The sequence below is a fragment of the Dama dama genome, chromosome 17 (assembly GCF_033118175.1).
Source record: "Dama dama isolate Ldn47 chromosome 17, ASM3311817v1, whole genome shotgun sequence".
Taxonomy (NCBI): Eukaryota; Metazoa; Chordata; class Mammalia; order Artiodactyla; family Cervidae; genus Dama; species Dama dama.
In genome coordinates, this window is record NC_083697.1 from 37,235,297 (window position 1) to 37,254,557 (window position 19,261).

At 35.9% G+C, this 19,261-nt stretch overlaps 1 protein-coding gene across 1 annotated transcript in view; it reads right to left on the reverse strand.

Annotated features, from left to right (window-relative positions):
* The window catches only part of GRID2 (glutamate ionotropic receptor delta type subunit 2), a 1,497,839-nt gene that overhangs the window by 296,186 nt on the left and 1,182,392 nt on the right, over nucleotides 1-19,261 (reverse strand). The window contains exon 11 of the mRNA XM_061164751.1: nucleotides 11,274-11,586. Within this exon, the coding sequence (XP_061020734.1) occupies nucleotides 11,274-11,586 (313 nt within the window). The remainder of the gene's footprint in view (nucleotides 1-11,273; nucleotides 11,587-19,261) is intronic.

Here is a 19,261-nt window from a genome sequence, read left to right on the forward strand (position 1 = left end):
GGTCACCCACAAATTGAAGAGCAATTTTACATTTCCACAGTGTAGAAGTGTGGCTCATGCACTGATATTTTGTTACATCTTGATTCAAGAAAAGCAACTGCCATCAAGAAATGTAGTTTACAAATAAGAAACACTAATATATATGATGTGAATTTTCACTTTATATTATGCATTGGAATTTCTCTGCCCTCTAATAGTGAAAAGCTGAAGTACAGTCTGTGCCACATTTAAGGGTACTTAACAAAAGTATCACAGGATGTTATTACTTATCAGTTGTATAAACCGGAGACAGAAGCTCTAAATTCAGCATTATATGTGTTATAGTTGGCTTCTAAGTATGCATCTTCGAGATAGGGTAAGTGGTAAAAGTCTTATTTTTCAAAATATAATTTTGTTTTTAAAAGCTATGGTAAGATTTTCATACTTTTAGAAATGTGACCATCATAATTAAATTTCTAACTACATATTCACAGGTGAAGGGGAAAATGGACTCAATTCAAACAAAAATTGAATCTCCAAATTGACATTCTAAACTGATGGTCTTTATTATCACATGTAATCCTTTGATACAAATACTTTAACTTTAATCAATCTTAAATCATCTTTGGAAGAAATTTATCTTTGTAGATGTCTTTGCCTATTTTGGGATTCCTAGGCGGTGCAGCAGTAAAGAATCCACCTGCAATGCAGAAGAAGACGCGCGCTCAATCCCTGAGTCAGGAAGATCTCCTGGAAGAGGGCATGGCAACCCATTCCAGTATCTTGCCTAGAAAACCCCATGGACAGAGGAGCCTGGTGGGTTGCAGTCCACGAGGAAACAAAGTCAGACACAACTGAAGTCTCTGAGCTGTAGCAGCAGTCTCTATTTTATTTTTCCCTTGCTCATCTTTGTTTATTTCCCTTTCAGTTTTACTGAAAACTTATTGACTCAGTACTGTGTAAGTTTATGGTATATTGATATTCATATTGATATATATTGATTTGTCTTCTATACATCATGACATGATTGCCACAGTTAAGTTTAGTGAATATCCATCATTCTTTATAGATAAAAATTTTTTAAAATTTCCTTGTGATGAGAACTCTTAGAATTTCCACCCTTAACTTTCATATATAATATTCAGCAGGGTTAATTATATTTATCATGTTGTACATAATGACCCTAGTACTTATTTATACCATAACTAGAAATTTGTACTTTTTAGCTACTTTCATCCAATTCCTTCTCCCTCAACTCCCTCACCTCCCATCTCTAGTTACCACAATCTGATCTCTTTTTCTATGAGTTTGCTTGTTTGTTTTGAACTACAACACTATGTTAGTTTCCTGGTCCACAGTGATTTGATATTTCTATGCATTTCAAAATGATCACCACAGTATGCCTAATTACCACCTATCACCATACAGAAACAGTACATTATTATTGACTATATTCCTCTCACTGTACATTTTGTCCCTAATCTTAAGCTGAAGGGTATTATATGGTATGGTACTACGAAGATGCCAGTGATATTTTAAAGAATCTATGACACGAGCTTTTTATCATTTAAATTTGGATTAAAAAATATATATTTTCTTATAGCATTTTGGGAAAGAAGAAAAACCAACTCAGAACATCTTGAAATCACCCTTCAATTATTTTAAATGTCTCTTAGAAACAACTCCTTTGTTGTTTTAAAAACTAAAGTGCTTTTAATTACCGTAGGTGGTATAAGTAGTTCAGAATAGTCAAGGAAATACTGTGCACACTAGTTCTTGTTTTTATAAGCAAAAATCTGATTTGTGCTTCATGTTCCTTAATTACTTGTAACTCTTCAAAAGCCTAGTTCAGCAAGAGAAAGAATTTTCTGGCTTAAATCATAAAGACACAGTATCAAAATAAATGAAACCCAGGCGATATTGCATGCATCGAGTTCATGGAGTAATTGCTTAGGAATTGACTGGGAATGTAAACGAACTCATGGATTCACATCTTAGAATCATGACATTGTTTTCTGGTCACATACATTACTCATATGCCACACCCAAAATGATAGACTTTAAACAATTTCTGAAAGTATCAAAGTTCACCTTTTCCTTTAGTGTTGGAGAATTCTGTTTATAAAAGGAAAGAAAATAAGCACCTCGTCATGTTTTAAATTAGCATGGGGAAATTCTCAAGTAGATGTGACAGCACTCAGAGGACTTGGCGCTCTCTTCGTTAAGGACTGCCAATCATAATTAGCAACAACAGAGATGTTATTCGAACCTAAATAAAAATTACAGAGAGTCTTTTTGAGTTAATATCTGTAAGAAGGGAATATAGAAAAGAACTTGTCTCTGTAGCCTAGCTAACCTGTCACTGGGAATTACTCTCATTTTCTCTGTGTTCATTAAGGTCAGTAAACAACAGAGCCAGCCAATATCATTTTTGTTATATTCAAATTGAATGTGAAATATCAGATAACATTACAAAGGGATGCCTTTAGCTACTGCATTTCACGGCTTCAATCCTTTGGGGTTTTCTGACTAGGACACTGGCAGATTTCATATATTTGACAATCTACACCGTTAAAATGGATGTCTTTTGGAGTTATTCTCCTACTGTAAGTTTTAAAGAGATGCTTTCTCCTCGACAATCTTTTCTGTTGTCTAATTTGATAGAGAAGAATGTCTGACTCTTCTTTTTGTGGAAATGAAAAAGTTGTGATTCTCTGTAACACTGTGATCCATCTGGTAGTGGGAAGAGTTCTTTATTTTCTTCCAAAAATTGTCCTAGGATCTCAAAGTCAGTGGGTTGCCTTTCATGTTAACTCTTGGGCAGCAGCCACCATGTTATCTTCTATCATTACTAAAGGTCCTCTTTCTCTTCATCACTAGCATCTGTGGAACTATTTGATCCTTAAGAAAATTACCAAAGGGATTTTCCTTCTTTACTCCTTTCAGTAATTCTGTCTGCTCCTCTCATCAGCAGTGGTTTGTGCTGTGCGAGGTCACTAAGTCTGATCTTTGCAACGCTATGGACTGTAGTCTGCCAGGCTCCTCTGTCCATGGGGTTCTCCAGACGAGAATACTGGAGTGGGTTCCCATTTTCTTTCTCCAGGGGATCTGCCCGACTCAGGGGTCAAACCCTTATTCTTGCATCTTCTGCAGGTTCTGTATTGCTAGCACCATCAAAGGTGGTTTATTTGGTCCCAATTTGACTATGGCCCACTTAAATGATGTTGAACATTCCTGCAAGGACTGTGTCTTTCTTATGATCATATTCAAAATATCTAGGCTGGGAATGCCATACACTATACCCAAGGAATATTTATTAAGTCAGTTAATATAGTTATTTCTTGTTTTCTTTTGCTCTTCGTGCTCCTGACACATAGCTGGTATAGTAAATGCTTGCTGGTATATGGCACAGTGATAAAGAATCTGCCTGCCAATCCAGGAGACACAGGTTCGATCCCTGGCTTGGGAAGATCCCCTGGAGAAGGAAATGGCAACCCACTCCAGTACTCTTGCCTGGAATATTTCATGGACAGTCCACGGGGTCGCAAAGAGTTTGGAAATAAACATATGTGATAGTCTCAAACATTTTACATGACTATAAATATTTACAGTTCAAAGCACAAGACAAAACCCTCTAAAGTAAACTCTGAAATTTCCATTTGCAAGTAAACAGCAAATGAATTACAGACATTCACATGTGTGAATAAGCCATAGAGGCCCTTCATGGCCAGGATGATATGAGTCACTGGCCATAAACTAAATATCAGGGATCTTCAAAAATCAAGCCTCAGTTTTTTTTAGGTATGTGGATTGCACAGTCATGAAGATAGGGAGGATATAAAATGGCAACAAAACTTGCATAAAATTGGTCTCTCATTCATGCATTAAACTACCTAATTCACAAGCTCTAATGTTCTAGCCAAACAGATGTACTAAGTTTATCTCTATAATGGACCATACTGCTTTTGCACAGTTGGATTCCCTGAGCTGTCTTTCTGGAATGGTTTGAGGTTACAGAATTTTTAAAAAAAAATCAGGATTAGTAAATAACTCGCATATATTTCACATTTTTCTGCTTTTAGCCATCCCTGAACTTTTTTCAAACATCTCTATAATACTGAAATGCCTCTTTATTCCTACTCAATCTGGTCTAGTGGCTCAATAAAGACCATAATTATGAAATAACTGCTGTACTTCTCCTTAAAAGACTATTTTTTTATTAGAAATTATCACTAATTCCAACTTTATTGCCTATGCCTGGATACTGTCATAGGGTCATTTTTCATAGGGTTTATTGAGACTGTCCTTAATTTATTTTTAATCAAAGTGTAAAGATGCTCTCAGTATCTTTTAATGAGTTCACCTTTTCATTGTTAACCAGTGGAAGAATAGCAGCATTTCAAAGATGAAGTAGTTAATCTTATGCAATTGAGCATGATTCATCATTATGAATTTGTATAAATGTATAATCAACCTACAAGCTGTACAACTTATTTAAGGGAGCAGTTGAGATAGAAAAGTGCTTAACATATTTATAACTTTTGATATCTGCAGCTTGTTTACAGAACTAGAAAAGAATTTAAACCATATGGATACTTTTCTTTTGAGTATTCTCCAAAACTTGATGAAATTGGACCACCTGGAGACAAGAATTCAGAAAGCCAATCCATAAGCTTGTCAGTATTCTCAAAAATAAGACTTCAGCCAATGGGGGACTTTATACATTTCTCATCTTAGCTATTTAAGAAAATACACTAGTGGAGACATTCTGGATAATTTTCTATTCGGTTTAAATGAGTTTCATGGCATTGGGCAACAGAATGTAATCTAATAAACACAGTATTGCAGTTAACTCTATCCTTGATTTAGTTAAGCATTTGCTGTGCTTAGTCGCTCAGTCGTTTCTGTCTCTTTGTGACCCCATGGTCTGCAGCCCATCAGGCTCCTCTAGCCAAGGGGATTCTCCAGGCAAGAATACTGGGGTGGGATGCCATGCCATCCTCCAGGGGAGTTAAGTATTTAGCACTTATTAGTTTATTTAATTGATCAGTATGCATTTATCAAACACCTAATATGTCACAAAGAGTTGGGCATGACTGAGTGACTTACACTTTCTCTTTTCATGTACAAGACACGGAATTAGGTAAAGGGGCTTTAAAGATAAATAGGACACTGTCTTGTGTTCAAAGGACTCAGGTGGAGACAAATTTTAAAAAAAAGCAATTACACTACAGTTGATAAGTACTATGATAAATATATCTGACAGAGCATGGAAGATGGTCCTTAATCCCAGCAAAGACTTCCTGAAAAAAGTGAGATCAGAAGAAGAATTAGAAGATGCACAAGAATCTGCCATATGAAAGCAGGAAGTGGGAGTAGAGATTAAGAAATTGGTAATAAAGGCATTTCAGGAATTGAGAAGTGTAAAAGCAGAGACATGACACAGTCTCATGTTCAAGAGACAAATACAGAAATACAGTTTGGAGAAACTGGACAATTAGACATGAGCCATAAGTGACAGGAAATGAGACTCAAGACGGGAGAAGGGTCAGATGATGGAATATTGTTTATGCTCTAAATTACTTTTAAACTGTGGGCATTGGGGAGCCAAGGAAATATTTGAAGAATGGGAATTATGTGGTCAGCTTTCCATGACAGTGATAATTGGTATACATGAAATTATGTGGATCATATAGTTACAGGAAATAAATTTGGAAAAGGGAGATGTATTATGAGATTCCTGTAGTTCAGATAAAAAATGAGATAGGCCTAATCAAGGTAACAATCTAGTATTTATCTCTCTAGATGAGAAGAGATTTCCACTCCTAGAAATAAACTGGTAAATTTTGCAGGACTTGAAAATAGGTGGATTATGAATAGAAAGAAGAAATCAAAATGGTTTTCAAAGTTCTAACCCGTTTAAGTCATTAATGCATCAGCTGGAATAGAGAATATGAGAGGCTAAAAGGTTTAAAGTGCAAAATAAATTCAGTTATTGACATATTGGAATCTGTGGAATTTCTGATATATCCTGAGAGTCTAGTGACAGTACACAAAACTAAAATTTAAGAATGGATGATGTAGATTTGGAGATGTCTGCATTTTGGTAGTAATTGAAACCACGCACAGAAAAACTGGCTAGAATGTGAAGAAGTGAGATAAAAAAAAGAGATTAATTGCATTTAGCTTTACCACCTTCTGTTTCCAGTCAATGCTCATATCTATCAAATCCTACTTATCTATCCTCACTTACTGACAATTTTGACACATGGTTTATTTTCTTTTTCTCTAATCTAAGTCAACCATCATTAGATATGGTTCGTCTAATCCTCTGGACTCTCAGTTGATCAAGTTTGAGGTCCTTCACAACCTCTTCAGTCCAGTTCAGTCATTTAAACGTGTCTGAATTTTTGCGACCCCATGGACTGCAGCATGCCAGCCTTCCCTGACCAACACCAACTCCCAGAGCTAGTTCAAACTCATGTCCATTGAGTCGGTCATGCCATCCAACCATCTCATCCTCTGTCGTCCCGTTCTTCTCCTGCTTTCCATCTTTCCCAGCATCACGGTCTTTTCCAATGAGTCATTTCTTTGCATCAGGTGGCCAAAGTATTGGAGTTTCAGCTTCAGTATCAGTCCTTCCAATGAATATTCAACTGATTTCCTTGAGGATGGACTGGTTGGATCTCCTTTTAGTCCAAGGGCCTCTCAAGTCTCCAACATCACAGTTCAAAAGCATCAATTCTTTGGTGCTCAGCTTTCTTTATGGTCCAACTCTCACATCCATACATGACCACTGGAAAAACCATAGCCTTGACTAGACAGACCTTTGTCAGCAAAGTAATGTCTCTGCTTTTTAATATGCTGTCTAGGTTGGTCACAGTTTTTCTTCAAAGGAGTGTGTGTCTTTTAATTTCATGGATGCAGTCACCATCTGCAGCAATTTTGGAGCCCCCCTAAAATGAAGTCTGTCACTGTTTCCATTGTTTCCCCATCTATTTGCCATGAAGTGATGGGACCAAATGCCATGATCTTTGTTTTTTGAATGTTGAGTTTTAAACTAGATTTTTCACTCTCCTCTTTCACTTTCATCAGGAGCTCTTCAGTTCTTCTTTGCTTTCTGCCTTAAGGGTGGTGTCATCTGCATATCTGAGGTTATTGATATTTCTCCCCGAAATCTTGATTCCACCTTGTGCTTCATCCATCTGGTATTTCAAATGATGTACTCTGCATATAAGTTTAAAAAAACAAGGTGACAATATACAGCCTTGACGTACTCCTTTTCCTATTTGGAACCAGTCTGTTGTTTCATGTCCAGTTCTAACTGTTGCCTCCTGACCTGCATACAGATTTCTCAAGAAGCAGGTCAGGTGGTCTGGTATTCCCATCTCTTTCAGAATTTTCCACAGTTTGTTGTGATCCACACAGTCAAAGACTTTGGCATAGTCAATAAAACAGAAGTAGATGTTTTTCTGGAACTCTCTTGCTTTTTTGATGATCCAACAAATGTTGGCAATTTGATTTCTGGTTCCTCTGCCTTTTTTAAATCCAGCTTGAACATCTCGAAGTTCCTGGCTCACGTACTGCTGAAGCCTAGCTTAGAGAATTTTGAGCATTACTTTGCTAGCATGTGAGATGTAGCAATTGTGTGGTAGTTTTGAACATTCTTTGGCATTGCCTTTTTTGGGATTGGAATGAAAACTGACATTTCCAGTCCTGTGGCCACTGCTGAATTTTCCAAATTTGCTGGCATATTGAGTACAGCACTTTAACAGCATCATCTTTTAAGATTTAAATTGCTCAGCTGGAATTCCAGCACCTCTGATAGCTTTGTTCGTAGTGATGCTACCTAAGGCCCACTTGACTTTGGAGGTCTGGCACTAGGTGAGTGATCACACCTTTGTTGTTATCTGAGTCATTAAGATCTTTTTTGTATACTACCTCCTCAGGAATCCACATCCACATGTCCCATTCGGTAAATACAAACTTTGAACTCTCACACTAATGTTTCCACTATTGTTCTTTGGCCTCATTGAGAACTGTACTCTCTCCCACTACCACTCTATTACCTTCTGGTCTTACTCACTATTGGACTCATCATTAGTCCTTGTATTTTTTTTTTATTTCTCCATGTACCCTAGAATCTATGATTTCAACCACAGTCTTGGCAATAATCTAAAGTAATTTGCTTTGTTACCCTTTTTTTCATGTGCCTAACTATTCATAGTTGAGCCTAAGTTTTTGTTTTTTATTTAGTAAACACTCATGTGATACTGTGTAAATTATTGCATCTAAGAAGTTCACATTTTTAAACCATTTATTACAAAGCAATGAGGTGGCACATACAGAGTGTTTCCTGCGAGAGAAGCTCACACCATCATACAAATTTATAATCCCCAACCTGGACTACAGAATTCTTCTGTTTCATTGACTCTTTTCTCTATTTTAAGGATGCTCTCTATGGAGAAATCAACCATCATGCAGGGAGAAAGCCAAATTACCCTATAGAGAAAGGCCACAGAGGAAAATAGCTCTCAGCTAGCATTAACTACCAGACATGTGAGTAGAATGAACAAGCCTTCAGATGAGTTTAGCTTGCAAACTTTGGGCTGTTTAGCAGGAGTTCGGAGATTATTGAGCAAAGACAAACCACCCTCACCATGTTTGTCTGAATCTGTGATGCACAAAATTGATAGGTTTTAAATTAATTTATTACACAGCTATAGTCACTGGAACACTACCAATAAAAAGGTTATCACTAAACCCAATGAACACCTTTCAAGTATTAATTTTAATCAACTCATTGAAATGTTTAACTCTGTCAACCAAACCTTCCATATTCAAATATTATCTTTACTTTGTGTGTGTGTACAACTAGATGGTATATGTGGTACTTGCTTCTTTCTTGTCATTCTTTATAATTTACCACCAAAATCTCCTCTACCCATTCATTTCCACAGGGCTCTGTCCTAGGCCCTTTCTGGGTAGTGGTCCTCAGTCAGGAGTAAGCAGTTGAGAACAACTACTCTGTATGATATAATTCACTTTCTTGGCTTCAATTATCTCCTATATGCCAATATCACCTCAATATATACCCAATATATAACCCAGCCCAGACGCCTTTTCTGTGCTTCTGACAAATATATCAAACCACTAACAAGCATTAGAAATATACGCCTGGATATTTCACAGATACCATAACTCAAAGGACCAAAACGCATGTATTGTCTTCCCTATCACACCTGTTCTCCCTAATTTTTTCCCCCAGAAATGACACCAACATCTAACATCAAAATCTAACTTTCCAATCCAGAAACCTAGTATAAAATTTCACCTCCGTTATGTCCTTCGACATCAATCCCCATACCACTGTATAATTTATCATGTTCTATTGACTCCAATTCAACAATACCCTTCTCTTTATTCCTAATGCCATCTTTCCTTTGTGCAAATCACACTGCCTCTTTACTTAAGTTATTACAATACTCAGATAATTTTTCTCCCTTTCCACATTGTTCTTTTTCAATTTTCTCCATTTGATAATCAGAATATTTCTATAGTTAAAATTTAAACATGTATTTTCCTGTTTAATGCTTTTTAACTGCTGATAATTTCCCTGAAGATCAAATTCAAATCTCTGATATTAACAAATATATCTTCAGTGTTATGTTTATCGGTTATATCCTGCAATGTTTACTGCACTTTCTCTCTCACTTCTTAATCTTCAGTTCTGTCCTACCATCTATGTACCCTTCCCCCATCCTCTTCTTCAATAAGCCCTTTGCATAGTTAGTTATGTCTGTTCATACAGTATTAACTCAAAAAGCCTTCTTTGCCACATTAAGATATATGTAGCCTCCCTACCTCTATGATCTCATAACAGTCTGTGTGATCTCTACCACATGTTGGTTTTACATGTTTGTGTCCCAAAGGACTTGTAGATCAATGACGGCAAAGACTCTTTTGTTCACAACTGTATACTCAGTGCCTAGCAAAGTTTTATTAAATTAAAGGTGTGGATTAAATGTCTACTCCATGGACTTCCTAGGTGGCACTAGTGGTAAAGAATCTGCCTGCCAACGCAGGAGACACAAGAGATGCAGGTTCAATCCCTGGTATGGGAAAATCCCCTGAAGAAGGAAATGGCAACCCTCTCCAGTATTCATGCCTGAGAAATCCCATGGAGAGAGAAGTTTGGCAGGTTATATACAGTCCATGGAGTCAGAAAGAGTTGTACATTACTGAGCATGCACGGATGCAAATATCTACTAGATTAGTGGTTATTTAATGGACCAAAACTTTCTGTGATAAATATATGAAGATACAGGAAGGTAGTGGGGAAAAGCATGGTTAAGGGGCAGATTTTAAGTAAGAAAGTAGAGATTAAAAGTCTAGACAAAACTTATAATTAGTCAAATGAGAATAGAAAGGATGAAATTTAATGGAAGATCCAATAGCAAGTATATTTAAAAAATAAGACGCTATTGAGAGTTGTATTAATAAATATTAAGGCAAAAGCATCATGTGTCTCCACTGTGACACCTATGTCTCTTCTTCAATAGATATGACACATTTGCAAGAAACTAATAATCCCCTAAGTATTTTATTATTTCATTTTCTATGATGGCAGTAGTCTCAAATAAGGGATTTAATAAGCATTGTTCTATTCTGAAACAGAGTCAAGTAATTATGTAGACAAGTTTAAAGAGTAGGCAGATTGACTATCGAACAACACAGCAAAGACCTTCTGTAGAATACAGTGAAATTCCAGTTAAATAACTGGTAAAGAATATGTATTAAAGTGAAAGATATAGCATAAAATTTCTTATTGGAATCTTGAGGGCTTTCAACTGCAAATAAATATTTTTAATACACGAAATGATGTCTTTCAACAAAAAGCAAGTCTCAACATCTCTTACATATGTAAATAATTAAGCAATATCTGCTCTGGTACTAAGTATTTTCATCCCAGTAAGACTATTTCTCAGAATTTCAGAGTTTGGGAAAATCTCATCTTAAGTTTCTTATGAACCTGACATCTGACATTTATCTTTGTCTTTGTTGATGAAATTGAATTTACATCAAAAGATGCTGTACCTTTTTTTTTTTTTTCCTGGAAATCTGGTGTTTGAGGCCCACTAGGAAAGAGTAGAATATGTTCTTTTCTGAGTGTTGCTCTGAAGACCTTTTAGGCAATTTATTGATGTCAAGATACAGAACCTTCCTAACTGAATTCATGGCATATGAAACAACGCACTTCTTTTTTATACTATACCATATTTTTTTATCCTTACCTTGTTGTACAAAGGATCCATACACAAACCACATGGAGTTGTAGAGAGTAGTAGAAGTCATCGATCCCATTTGTAATCGTGGAGGATTAAGCCAATTCAAGAGGTAGACCAGCAGACCCACCAGAAGGACTGTGCCAGCAATGCAAGCCCATAGTGAGAGATCAAATGGTGCAAGACAAGCAAACATATCCACTGTCTTCTCAGCCCTTCGAAGTAGGACTCCCACGGAGTAGTCCATGTAACGTGTTGTGAAGTCCACCACATTCTCACGGTCTGGGGTGATGGTTAAAGCAGAAATTCCTATGTCAGCTCTCTGAGAAATGGAAAGAGAAAGGAATATGTTAGCAGTGTAAAAAACATCTTTATTTGTGGCACTGTAGCTTGTCTTGAGGGAAAAAAATAGATGCCTCAGGCAAATCTTAAGCCTTTTTATAAAAACTGAAAAGCATAGCAGAGACTTCTTAAGAGAATAGCCATATGTGAATTTTGCATTTCCTACTGCAAATCTTAGCTTAGGAGAGTTAGACAAAGTACCTTGTTCATATTATCAGTGCATGTGAAATCAGTGAATATTTCAGACACAGGTAACTCCTGAAGGAAACTGTCTTTTTTCCTTGGGTAACTTTATCAAAGCCATCATTAACACAATAGCAAAGATAAAACTTATTCTAAATAATTCTTCCTGAGAAAATATTTCCAAGAAATTCAATATATTATTACTGTGTAAATTATTAGGTTATTAAAAACATTCAACATGGCATTTCACCCTTGGTTTAGACTTCTCTGCATCAAAATTTATATTATTAGCTTCTACATACATTAGAGTTATTAGAGCTTTCATGGCACTAAGCTATAGCGTCATACATGAGAAGTTTCTATCATAATTTTATTTTTTAAACCTCAGAAACATTTTAGTAAACAATTAAAGATTAAGGAGACAGATACTCTTCTTGGAGCAATAACCATTCTTTTCAGAGTGTGCCTTAGATTCTCACTATTTAGCACTCAAAATCATAGCATATGCTATTTTGCTTATATAACAAGGCACATAGAATTGTAGAGAAAGCACAGAACAAATGACTTCACATTTAAATTTTATGATGTAAAAAATATTTAAATATCTAAACGATGCATGTTGTTTGAAATAATGATCTATAGCTGTGACTAAACTTGCAGAAAACTTCTTTCAGACAAACACAAACAATAGTAAATTATTGAACATTTCCACTGTTCTTTTTGTTTAATGAAAGAATACAGAAAGTGGTTTTAATGCTTTTGGAGGAAAAAAGACATGAAAAGTAACATGCCTAGTGGAATGCTAAACCAACTCAGATACATCTAGCTTCTGAAGTAATAACAGCTACAAAGATACTCTACCTAAAGTTAAGCTGTGTGTGTGTGTGTGTGTGTGTGTGTGTGTGTGTGTGTGTGTGTATGTGTGTATCAGCTCACCCATATATTTTGGTGCTAGGCCCTGTGCTAAGTATCAGAATAACTTTTCTCATTTAATCCTCACAATGAGTTATGAATTACATGTTTTCTTCTCCATTTCATAGATGAAAAAACTAAAACTTCAAGAGTTTAAGTAACTTATTTCAGTCCTCACAGCTACAAAGTTTTCAGAAGCCAAATATTAAAGCTATGTTTTTCTTACTCCAAAGCCTGTGCTTATAATCATTTTACCATACTGCAAGAAATCATTCATTTGCCAAATGGCTCATATTGTAGGTAATTAGGATAACTAGTTTTAGGAAAATTTTTACTTTAAAAGAGCTTGAAACTTTGCTTTTCTTAATTTTACTATTTATACTGCAACAAGGCTTAGATTATCATTAAGTACTGTGAATTTAGGCTTATTAACTAAGAAGTATTAAACTTAGTAACACTATATGGAAATGAATTTTCAGAGAAATAGTTATTGCTTTCAAGCTCATGTATTTATTTTGTATTGTTTAGTTACTAGGAATCGGGTTTTTTCTGAAAGAAATGTAATCTGGATCCTTAGCACTTTAGTCCTATTTTTTCTAAGCTTCAGCTTACCTGTTTGTGAAATAAATATAACTCTTTAGTATGACTATCGTGAGCTAACTCACATATCCCAACCTCAGTGGTGAATAAGTAACTCCTCATGATTCAATTAAATTCTCAAAAAACACATTTCCTTTTTCAGGATATTAAAGTACTGTGGATCAGTAATTTATGAATTGATGCACTAGGGACCCAAAGCACTTTATGAGTCAAAGTAAAAAAAAATTTCCATCTAAGGAGGAATTTGCTGAAAACTTTAATATTTAATATTGATTAAATATTTGTAAATGTTCACAAATATTTCACTGATAAATAACTAAATGTTTTACATTTAATGATTATGAATCAGAATAATCACTATACTGACTTTTAATAATAGATACTTGCACATATCACACAGCAAATTTCTATAATGTAATAAAAATATCTGGGGAACATTGTGTTGTGTTATTGTTTTCTTTTGGAGAAGTGAACTGATTATTTTGCATGTGCTAAAATACTTATTAAAAATAATAATTGCTTTTCCTGTTTCTATGAAGAGCTTCCTAAATTCTAGTCTACTGTCAACACTTCGTTATTCTGTGCTCAAGGAGAAATTCCCAGTCACCCTGTGGAGAGGATATTAGAATCATAAAATGGGCTTTTAAACTGCACAAATGCATTTACAAACACAACACACACCCAAAAACATACAGATTTTTCTTTCTCTGAGATTTGTATACAACTTCCTGAGGAAGTGCCTCCTCCAGACTCGTGAATCAGTAATATAGCAGACCATTGTGTTTGTTATTAGTATGTGATCTTCTGTACTTCTAATAAAGAAGCTGTACTGGAGCGAAGGAAAAAGCAAGAACCACTGACTCAGAAAGATGGTCCTAAAACTTCTTGCAAAGGTCGAAGTAACTAAAAATACTCCAACAAGCATGCCTTTCTTTCTTTCCCTCTTTGTCTATCATTTGTCTATGTATTTATGTATCTATGCATGCATGTATGTATGTGTATTTCAACTCACTTGTTCAGTTTCTAAAATGACTTTTCATATCTTTAGCCTCATAAAATATTTAATTTTCTCAGTCCCTCTAACTCTCAGAAGATGACCTCCATTGCTATTTTACAGAGGACACAGAAGATACTGAATTAAAATTCATACTTATTTCTATTTCTCAATCTATATCGCACATCCAGCCTATCTGATTCATTTTATGTGCTATGAAGAAACTGTCCTATTTAATGCCAACTCTCTATCAATAAACTTAACAACCATTCCTTTCCATTTCAGAGGCTTAAACACCCATTTCTTGGCAATTTGACATTGGCAATCCCCTGGACTTGGGCCCTTTTCTTATTTGAGATCCTCTGCCTCTGCAAGCTCATTCATATCCAATACCCCCATTGATCCCCATCTACACACATGATTTACAAATTTATACTTCTAGATTTAGAGCTGAGCTCTGGAGTCTAGACTGATTTATGTAATTACATCATTGATATTTCTATTAGATGTCTCCAAAACACTTCAAATTTAATGTGGCCAAGACCACAACAGAGGTATTCAACTCAAATCAGTCCTCTTCCAATGTTCCCTGCTTCACTGAATATCTTTTCACATTAGTCTTAAATCTTGGCAGTCTTTCTGTTGAGCAAATTTCATCCTGTTTCCTACCACAGTTTAAAGGTTTTCTGTGGATTTGTACTGCTTTTAAGAAAGAAGATTAAAATCTTTAACAAAGTCTATACATCTTTGGATAGACTATCCTCCATCTACCTCAACATATTCCTACTGGACCATTTTTCTTTCCAGCACTTCTTTGTGAGACATGATCTTCTTACATGCTGATTATACTGTCTGAATTGATCCTTCTGAAACTTCAAGTGAACTCTTTTTCATATTCATAAATCAGCTCAATTATCACTTCCACAGTGAAGCTATCCGTGGGCCGCTTTGACTGGAATAATAATTCTGTTCTTTACACTATCAGAAGGAGTATCCACTTTCCTAGAGTTATACCAGTTGTAATTTTACCCATCTTTGTATGATTTTCGACCAATGAAATTTTCTATTAGACCAAAATTCCTGTGAAGTCAGGGACTGTCACTTTAATACAAAAAATTGGCATATTCTTGTATCCAGCACACTTATCTGGCATAGATTCATCATCAATAAATTCTTGCTTCATATATGAAGGAAGGTGGAACATTTACTAGATATGCATTAACCAATTCTTATAAGTTTTCTATTTCTCAGCATAACTGACAAAGAGGGGATTTTACAGAATAAAAATAAAATGGTAATATAAGAATGTACTATTTTATAGAAGTGATAGAAGATTTATATCTTAATTATTTAAATAATTAAAATCAGATTCTTGCTTTATCAATATACTTATGTTTATGGTATTTACCATTAGCTAAGGTAGAGTCTACTAGGGCAGGTTCAATATATTACAAATTATTATTATATGTCAAGTGTTTAATGTAAAAATGCTTATTTGAATTTTGATAAGATCTAGCACTAAAACTATTGTAGAATATATTTTTCAATTACACAGTTGTAGTATTTACCTTGACAAGAGATAGAAGATTTGCATTCTTCTAGTCATATAAAGAGATGGATAGATAATACAATGAAGGTGAAGTAAAAGAGTTAGTTGCTCAGTCATGTCTGACTCTTTGCAACCACATGAACTGTAGCCTACCAGGCTTCTCTGTCCATGGAATTCTCCAGGCAAGAAAACTGGAGTGGGTAGCCATTCCCTTCTCCAAGGGATCTTCCCAACCCAGGGATTGAACTCAGGTCTCCCACATTGCAGGCAGATTCTCTACTCTGAGCCACCTACAAAGCCCTGGATAATACAAGGGATGTGCCTAATAAGCCATAGGATCATTGACTTTCAGAAACTTATACTCAAAGTATTGAAACACATTTACTCTAAATTTAATTTGAAATAAATGAGCATATCCAACAAACAGTCATGTAATTTATGATTCAACATAATGCTGAGGACATTATATTACTAATACCAATAGCTATACATTTATTTAATGTTTACTATATATCTAATGCCATGTTACATGCTCCACATACATTATATTATTTAATATCCTAACAAGCCCAATTACGAAGATGAAAAATTTCCATTTGAAATATTCTAATTATATAACATATTGATTTTATTATGAACTGATATATACTTCTCTGTATCCTTTATTAAGTATGTTTCTGATACATCACATTATAAATCTAAAGAAATCTCCCTCTATGACAATTGTTCAAATACTTAGAGAATACTAGTTCATTCTCTACTTAGAAAAGTTATTTTAAAATAAAAATAATTTGTTTACTCAATCAGTCTTCTCAAGATATGATTTCCATATCCCTCAAAATACTGGTCATTTTCCTGTGAATATAATCTAATTTATCATTGTCTCCTCAACTGATATGAATAATATAGTTTTTTGAAATAACACTGGAGACTGAATCCTTTTTCACTTGGTGAATTATAACATTGACTTATCCTAAGTTCAGTTCAGTCATTTAGTCATGCTCAACTCTTTGGGACACCATGGACTGCAGCACACCAGGTCTCCCTGTCCATCACCAGCTCCTGGAGTTTGCTCAAACTCATGTCCATTGAGTCGGTGATGCCATCCAACCATCTCATTCTCTGTTGTCCCCTTCTCCTCCTGCCTTCAAACTTTCCCAGCATCAGGATCTTTTCAAATGAGTCAGTTCTTCACATCAGGTGGCCAAAGTATTGGAGATTCAGCTTCAGCATCAGTCCTTCCAATGAATATTCAGTACTGATTTCCGTTAGGATGGACTAGTTGGATCTCCTTGCAGTCCAAGGGACTCTCAAGAGTCTTCTCCAACACCACAGTGCAAAAACAACAATTCTTCGGTGCTCAGCTTTCTTTATAGTACAACTCTCACATCCATACATAACCACTGGAAAAAACTATAGCTTTGACTAGCTGGACCTTTCTTGGCAAAGTAATGTCTCTGCTTTTAATAAGCTATCTAGGTTGGTCATAACTTTTCTTCCAAGGAGCAAGTGGCTTTTAATTTCATGGCAACAGTCACCATCTGCAGTGATTTTGGAACCCAAGAAAATAAGCCTGTCATTGTTTCCACTGTTTCCCCATCTATTTCCCACGAAGTGATGGGACCAGATGCCATGATCTTAGTTTTCTGAATGTTTACTTTTAATTCAACTTTTTCACTCTCCTCTTTCACTTTCGTGAAGAGGCTCTTTAGTTCTTCTTTGCTCTCTGCCGTAAGGGTGGTGTCATCTGCATATCTGAGGTTATTGATATTTCTTCTGGTGATCTTGATTCCAGCTTGAGCTTCATCCAGCACAGCATTTCTCATGATGTACTCTGCATATAAGTTAAATAAGCAGGGTGACAATATACAGCCTTGACGTACTCCTTTCCTGATTTGGAACCAGTCTGTTGTTCCATGCCCAGTTCTAGTTGTTGCTTCTTGACCTGCATACAGATTTCTCAGGAGGCAGGTCAGGTGGTCTGCTTTTCCCATCTCTTGAAGAATTTTTGACAGTTTGTTGTGATCCATACAGTCAAAGTCTTTGGCATAATCAATAAAGCAGAAACAGATGTTTTTCTGGAACTCTCTTGCTTTTTGATGATCCAGCGGATATTGGCAATTTGATCTCTTATTCCTCTGCCTTTTCTAAAACCAACTTGAACATCTGGAAGTTCACACTTCACGTACTGTTGAAGCCTGGCTTGGAGAATTTTGAGCATTACTTTACTAGCATGTGAGATGAGTGTAATTGTGCGGTAGTTTGAGCATTCTTTGGCATTGCCTTTCTTTGGGATTGGAATGAAAACTGACCTTTTCCAGTCCTGTGGCCACTGCTGAGTTTTCCAAATTTGCTGGCATATTGAGTGCAGCACTTTCACAGCATCATCTTTTAGGATTTGAAATAGCTCAACTGGAATTCCATCACCTCCTCTATCTTTGTTCGTAGTGATGCTTCCTAAGGCCCACTTGACTTCGCATTCCAGGATGTCTGGCTCTAAGTGTGTCGTCACACCATCATGATTATCTGGGTCATGAAGATCTTTTTTGTAAAGTTCTTCTGTGTATTCTTGCCACCTCTTCTTAATATCTTCTGCTTCTGTTAGGTACATATCATTTCTGTCCTTTATTGTGCCCGTCATTTTATGACCGTTATATCTGCTACTGTGGGTAAGAATCTCTTAGAAAAAATGGAGCAGCCATCATAGTCAACAAAAGAGTCCAAAATGCAGTACTTGGATGAAATCTCAGAAACAACAGAATAATCTGTTCATTTCCAAGGCAAACCATTCCCTATTACAGTAAACCAAGTCTCTGCCCCGATCAGTAATGCTGAAGAAGCTGAAGTTGAACGGTTCCTTGAACACCTCCAAGATCTTCTAGAACTAACACCCAATAAAGATGTCCTTTTCATTATAGAGGACTGGAATGCAAAAACAGGAAGTCAAGAAGTACCTGGAGTAACGGGAAAATTTGGCCTTGGCGTACAGAATGAAGCAGGTCAAAGGCTAACAGAGTTTTGCCAAGAGAACGCACTGGTGATAGCAAACACCCTCTTCCAACAACACAAGAGAAGTCTCTACACATGGACATCACCAGTTGATCAATACCAAAATCAATTTGATTATAGTCTTTGAAGCCAAAGATGGAGAAGCTCTACACAGTCAGCAAAAACAAGACTGGGGGTTGACTGTGGTTCAGATCATGAACTCCTTATTGCCAAATTCAGACTTAATATGAAAGTGTAGGGAAAACCACTAGACCATTCAGGTATAACCTAAATCAAATCCCTTAAGACTATACAGTGGAAGTGAGAAATAGATTCAAGGGATTAGATATGATAGACAGAGTGCCTGAGGAACTATGGATGGCGGTTCATGACATTGTATAGGAGGCAGGGACCAAGACCATAACCAAG